This window comes from Phoxinus phoxinus (genome assembly GCF_949152265.1).
Source record: "Phoxinus phoxinus genome assembly, chromosome: 12".
Classification (NCBI taxonomy): domain Eukaryota; kingdom Metazoa; phylum Chordata; class Actinopteri; order Cypriniformes; family Leuciscidae; genus Phoxinus; species Phoxinus phoxinus.
In genome coordinates this window covers 35,228,024-35,235,523 of record NC_136887.1, presented here as the reverse complement: position 1 = coordinate 35,235,523, position 7,500 = coordinate 35,228,024, and the positions used below count along the sequence as shown (strand labels likewise).

Below are 7,500 nucleotides of genomic sequence, written 5' to 3'. Positions count from 1 at the left end.
CGATGCTGGAAACCCAAAGCACAGGACAATAGAGACACCAGAATAACAATATTCATGATTCTGAAGATGAAAATACTGAATTATTGTAGATGAATATGCTTGATCTCTGTCACTGACTAGATATGATTAAAATAATGTCGGACACTTTATACTGGTTTATGATGGACGGATAAACAGCCCGATTGCACAAACTTACTTTGTTACTGATGTTTTATGCCACATTTCCCAGGAAGTGATGATTTTGTTCACTTGATCACATGACATGGAAACGCTGCTTTATTCGCAAATGTTTTATGCAATATTACAGTTTTGCGACTTTGAATAGAAACACAGCTGGATTTAATCAATTCATCAATTATGAAACCGATACTAAGATTTTGGGTGATTCCGATAATTCTTTATATTTGAAAGCCGATAACCGATAATTAAAATTATTAACTGAAGATAAATACAAAAACTATTAATACAAATAAATTAAACCTTAAATAGGAATATATATATATTTAAAAAAAAATTAAATAAAAAGACAAAATTAAATGACTAATAATTGAACTAAAATTAACATGAAAACCAAACTTATAAAAATAAGAGCTATAATAAATAAATAAAAATATATAAATATATAAGGATGAATCTTAGAGGAATATGTGCAGGTAATTTTTACATATCATATATATATAAATATTAGTGTATGTTAGGGATGCACTGATATGAACATTTTGGCCGATAACCGATAATCCTTAATATTTGATAACTGATATATTTTCCGATAAATCTAAATCCAAATTTTTAGGTATTTTTAGAGAGCCTGATTACAAAATCAAAAGTCTCACCAGTAAAAGCCACGTTCCAAACACACAATTATGATGTTCTCATGATAATGTTATGCAGCCGATATGACAGATTTGCACTGAACTGTGTTTTCCTTTTTTGAAGTGATTCCAATCATATTTCAATCAATTTAAACCCATCATGTTGAGCAGTGCGCATCTGAAGAGTCTCAGCTGAAGGACATAATACAATATTTATTGGGTTTAATATATCAGACAAATTTTCTTATCGGGCCGATAACGATAACATTACAAATCAACATAAAATCGATACCGATATATCGTTCATCCCTACAGAAGACGGTAGTTATTACTATTATTATTCAAGTTTTGTTCTCATCTGAGAGCATCAGTGCAGCTAAAGCGAGAATATTACTAAAATATCAAGATTAAGTGTGTTTGTTTAGTTTGGGTGAACCGGCGTCATTATAAGGACAAATTAGTCAACTAGTTGTTAATGCAAATCAATTTAGAAAATAATACACAACAGTACACAAAATATCTGAAGAATGACGTGCACTATAGACATTCCCAGGCATTGAAAACATAACTTCCTAATGTTCCCCAAGACTGCAGGACGCTTGTGAACTAATAACTGATGATATATTCACACTCGTAGCTCAAGATCTGCGACTGCTTTCGGTTCTCGTGCACACACAGCATATGCGTATGAACAATAAACAATAAACTGGTGAATGTTTACAGCCTCAGGATTTACTGCATTCCAACACTGTTCTTCTGTCCCGTTCTCCAGCACTATATCTCAACTTTCATAAATCAAGACAGAATAACTGAAGATATTAAGTCTTGTTTTATGAACAATTGATTTCGTGAACAAATATCTGCCAATGGAGTCAGAAAAATAATCGTTTTCCCTTTGAATTAAGTTGATTTTTCTGACTCGATATGCAGATTTGTTCTTGTTTAAACACAAACACTTCATTTTGATCAGTTTTCTAATAATATCTTCAGTTATTTTGCTTCTACAATAAATGCATCTTTGATTTAAGTGTAGATATTTAAGTATGGTAGCAAAATGTTTTTTTTTTTTTTTGTAGTGAACCCACGACAAGTTTTTAAGTTTATAGTCAATATATCAAGACAATTCCTTCACAATGCAGACGTTCTTTCAACACACACTGCAAAACATGCTTTTCTAACTCAGTATGTCTGTCGTTTCCAGTCCAAATATCTAAAGATTCTCAAATCAAGATGCGTTTACTAGACGAGTAAAATGCCATAAGATATTAAGTCTTGTTTTCTGTGGGAATTAAATTAAATTAAGTGAGTTGATGCTTAAAAATAATGAAAAATAATGTTAATTCAAACAGAAACACGATTATTTTTCTGACCCCATTGATCATTTAGCTTTTTTTAAGCAAAAACTCACTTAATTTTGATTTATTTCCCCAGAAAACAAGACATAATATCTTATGTCATTTCACTCATCTAGTAAATCATCTTGATTTGAGAGTTTTTAGATATTTGGACTGGAAACGACAGAAACACCGAGTATGTTTTGCAGTGCAGCGTGTGAAAGGCGAGGAGACGCGAGCGACGGGTTTAATCTTCAGGGACTCGGGAGATTTCCTGAGCTGGAGTTCTGGTGGTCTGATCCCGTCAGAAGACAAGACCGAACATGCGGGAAATCCCTGCCAGAAGCAGCTCACAAAGAGCCTTCCTTTCCCCTCACTCTCTCTATAGAGCTAAGCCGAGCGTCGGAAGCGCTGTGTGTGTGTGTGTGTGCGCCTGATCTTTTGTATCATCTAAATCCAGTTCCGTTAAGCTGAACACGAATGTTTTCAACCGTCGTTCAAGTTGAAAATTACACAACAACTTCTGATTACACAAGCTCGGCTCTCCTGTACACACACATTAAGACTCGCACATCAAGACACATTTACTGGAGAAACTCATCCTAGTGAAGCGAGTTCATGCTTCAAACAAGACGTGGTCATTATCAACAACTAAATCTGCAGCGGTTCAAAAAATTTCTGTATAAAAATTAATTCATCTTAAATAGCAATATTTTATATTTATATTAGGGCTGTCAAAAGATTAATCGCGATTAATCGCATCCAAAATAAAAGTTTGTGTTTACATAATATATGTGTGTGTACTGTGCATAATTATTTATATATATAAAAACACACACAATCAGTATATATTTAAGAAAAATTGGTTATATTTATATATAAAATATTTATATATACCGGTAATATAAATTATATAAATGTATATACAGTATATAAATGCAAATATTTATTAAATATATACATGAATGTGTGTGTATTTATACATAATAATTATACACAGTACACACACATATATTATGCATACACAAACTTTTTTTTTGGATGCGATTAATCGCGATTAATCTTTTGACAGCCCTAATTTATACTAAACTAAACATGAAAATAAATCAAATGAAAACTAAGACTAAAATAAAAATGTAATGAATCCTAAATAGCAATATTTTAAGTTTAAGGCATAAAACAAATTTACTCAAAATGACACTAAAATGAACATAAAAATAAATCAAATTAAAACTAACTAAAAATTAAACCTAAATAGCAATATTTTTTTAAACAAAAAAAAATTATAAAATGTAATGATAGGCACTAAACATTAAATCAATCACATAAATCTAACATAAAAACTAAAAATATGAAAAAGCTAATTCAAAATATTAAGAAAAATATTATAAAACTAAAAAAAAACCTGAAACAAAAAGAAATACGGTTTATTTTTCTGACTCCATTGGCATATTTGTTCTAGTTAAATGCATCTTGATTTATGAATGTTTAGATATAAGCAAGAGAAACATGAGGACGATCATCATGTACTCCAGTCTAACACTTTTACCCACAAATACGTTATTGCTTTCCAAAAACAGATCATGAGTCACATTTACAAGTAAACTAGTTCATTATTTAAATCTTACAGTTAATGATAAAGAGATTAATTAACATAAATTAAACAAATTTTCTTTATGCAAAACATGATTTCTGTGGTGATGTCAGCCAGACAAGCTCTCGGCATGTTCCGGTGAGACACACACCTCAGTGGTTTGTATTTATAATGAGTTATGATGCATTATTGGCTGATATCCTCCGGTCAGATGAAGAGGAAAGTTTAATCTGTGGAATCGACACCGTTCGTCTGTTGATGTTTGATCCTGTCAGAATCTGCCGGATACACCGGACTCTCCCTCCCGTATCCAGTGACATGTTCACCGCACTGAGCACTTCCCAGAAGAACAAAGGCTACACACACACACACTCACACTCACACTCACACACTCCTTAAAGTGAGAGTGAGAGTGAGTGTGAGAGTGAGTGTGTGTGTGAGAGTGAGTGTGAGAGTGAGTGTGAGAGTGAGTGTGAGAGAGTGTGTGTGTGTGTGTGAGTGAGTGTGAGAGTGAGTGTGAGAGTGAGAGAGTGTGTGTGTGTGTGAGTGAGTGAGTGAGTGAGTGTGTGAGTGAGAGTGAGTGAGTGAGTGAGTGAGTGTGTGAGAGTGAGTGTGAGAGTGTGTGTGTGTGTGTGAGTGAGTGTGAGTGAGAGAGTGTGAGAGTGTGTGTGTGAGTGAGTGTGTGAGTGAGAGTGAGAGAGTGAGAGAGTGTGTGTGTGTGTGTGTGTGTGTGAGTGAGTGTGAGAGTGAGTGTGTGTGTGTGTGTGTGTGAGTGAGTGTGAGAGTGAGTGTGAGAGTGAGAGTGAGTGAGTGAGTGTGAGAGTGTGTGTGTGTGAGTGAGTGAGTGTGAGAGTGAGTGAGTGAGAGAGTGTGTGTGTGTGTGTGAGTGAGTGAGTGAGTGAGTGAGAGTGTGTGAGAGTGAGAGAGTGTGTGTGTGTGAGTGAGTGTGTGAGTGAGAGTGAGTGAGTGAGAGAGTGTGTGTGTGTGAGAGTGAGTGAGTGTGTGAGAGTGTGTGAGAGTGAGAGAGTGTGTGTGTGTGAGTGAGTGAGTGTGTGTGTGTGTGTGAGTGAGTGTGTGAGAGTGAGAGTGAGAGAGAGAGAGTGTGTGTGTGTGAGTGAGTGAGTGAGTGTGAGAGTGAGTGAGTGTGAGAGTGAGAGAGAGTGAGTGTGAGTGTGAGAGTGTGAGAGTGAGTGTGTGTGTGTGTGTGAGAGTGAGTGTGAGAGTGAGTGTGTGTGTGTGTGTGAGAGTGAGTGTGAGAGTGAGTGTGTGAGAGTGAGTGAGTGTTAAAGGTATCACTCTCACTCAGTTAAAGGTATAGCGGGGGATCTTTCCTAATTTTAGGAAAGACCCGCCCTCTCCAATTTTTTTTAAACTGCACATGCGCAACACTCTATTTGCTCCCGAGAGGGAACGCCTACTAGCAGTGATTTTAAATGGATTTCTCCAAATAGCATGACAAACTTTACCAGTCTAGTAGAATCTTCGAGACTGCGACATCAGTGGGAAGCCCAACCTGTGCTTTCAGCGCACGCCAGCGTGTGAACGGCCTTACGTAAACATATCACCAGAATGATTGACACTTAGGTGGACCAATAGTATAGGCTACCCACCCGGAAAAAGAAAATCCTCCGCTATACCTTTAACTAAACAGGAACAAGAACAAATGTGGGCGGGGATTTGATTGGACGGTTGTGGTTTGCTATTGGTAGATCTCATGTGAGTGACAGGTTTATGTGCACGAATAAATCATTTATAATAAATACTGCAATTTTCCATTAAAAAACTATTCCTGTCCAAACAGAGAAAAAGAGAAACTGAACACACAAGTGTTTACAGAAACTACCACACATTAGTGAAGAGATTCACTGGAAACACACACGACTGCAACTCAATATGTGTCTGATTAAAATCCAATAACAAGGACATAATGATTACAACGCAAGTATAAAAGCAAACAGTATAAAAAAAAAATCTGATTTTTTGGGTTTTTTGGACTGCATGCATTTGTAAATGATTAAATTTGCAGCCAGTAAGCTGGATTTAACTGGACTGGTCTGGCGCCCCCTTCTGTTCAGAAGTGGATCACATGAGAGGAACTCCTGAGATCGTGATGATAGTTGAACAAACTCAGGGTTGCCAAAACCAAACCAATCTAACCAGGCTTTGATGGTACCATGATGCTGATCATCAACTCAGGCTTTATACTGAGTTCAGGAGTGACATCAGCAGCGAACAGCCAATCACATCCTGAGAAAGAGTGAAACTCAATCAAAACTCATTGAAATTCGCGAGAGAAGCAGAGCAATTCAAGTATTAAATAATGTAGTTATTTGTAGTGTAGTGACCTTTCATTTGGAGTGGAAACAGGTGGAGTGACTCATCAGACATGTGACACTTTGCTCACAGCTGATTGGTCCACGTCCGGTTTGAGATCTCTAACCTGGAGCATCACTTGACCAGGACCAGGTTAGCCAGGTCATGGTGCCTAAAACCCAGGGTTAGCCCAAACTAAACCTGGCTATCACCTAAACCGGCTTCATGACACAGACCTGGTGTCTCACAGATCACAACACACTCACTGACACACAACTAAACAACACACTGCCTGATGTTAGAGAAGGTTCAGACTAACACAATGATAGAGAGATGGAGAGAGAGAGAGAGAGAGAGAGAGAGAGAGAGAGAGAGAGAGAGAGAGAGAGAGAGAGAGAGATATTCACTAAATCAATCACCCTTCAGACACTTTAAAATGTTTGAATTAATTAAAATGAGTCTGTGGTAATAAACATTGTGCCTGTTGATGGAGCTGAACCCACTGTAAAGAAGAGTGTGAAGTGAGTGTGTGTGTGAGAGTGTGTGTGTGTGTATGTATGTGTGTGTGTGTGTGTGTGTGTGAGAGAGAGAGAGAGAGAGAGAGTGTATGTGTGTGAGATAGAGTGTGTGTGAGAGTGTGTGTGTGTGTATGTATGTGTGTGTGTGTGTGTGTGTGTGTGTGTGTGTGTGTGTGTGTGTGTGAGAGAGAGAGAGAGAGTGTATGTGTGTGAGATAGAGTGTGTGTGTGTGTGTATGTGTGTGTGTGTGTGTGTGTGTGTGTGTGTGTGTGTGTGTGTGTGTGTGTGTGTGTGTGTGTGTGTGTAAGCAAATGTGTGTGTGTGAGAGCAAGCAAATGTGTGTGTGTGTGAGTGTGTGTGTGTGTGTGAGCGAGCGAGCGAGTGTGTATGTTTGTGTGTGACTCCAGCAGAGTAGTAGGACGGGTGGATCAGTGGGGGTCTGAGACAAATGGAGGGGCTGTCAATCAAGTTAGATCAAGAAGAGTGATTGACAGCTGCTGTGAGCCTGACTGCAGGAAGCAGAAACTCATAAACCCAGCAGGAGGAAACGTGTGTGTGTGTGTGTGTGTGTGTGTGTGTGTGTGTGATCTACCTTGTCAATCATATCAGGTCTGTTGGTTGCGGCGAGAATCGTGACGTCTTTGAGTTGTTCGATGCCGTCCATCTCGGTGAGCAGCTGAGCCAACACTCGATCCCCAACACCCCCCGCCTGAGAACTGAACAACACAACATCAACACAACACAACACAACACAACACAACACAACACAACACAACACAACACAACACAACACAACACAGCGTTCAGTCAGTGAGTTCTAACCTGAGGCCAGGCACAGATACAGTTCTCAGGGGGTTGCTAGGGCATTGCTATGTGTTTCTAGGGTGTTGCTAGGCAGTTTCTGCTGAATAAGGTTTCAGATTAATTGA

At 38.0% G+C, this 7,500-nt stretch overlaps 1 protein-coding gene across 2 annotated transcripts in view; it reads right to left on the bottom strand.

The window, feature by feature from the left end:
- The window catches only part of afg2a (AFG2 AAA ATPase homolog A), a 53,154-nt gene that overhangs the window by 20,333 nt on the left and 25,321 nt on the right, over positions 1–7,500 (bottom strand). For both annotated transcript variants that reach the window (XM_079631584.1, XM_079631585.1), the window contains exon 14: positions 7,164–7,287. In XM_079631584.1, coding sequence (XP_079487710.1) covers positions 7,164–7,287 — 124 coding nt within the window. The remainder of the gene's footprint in view (positions 1–7,163; positions 7,288–7,500) is intronic.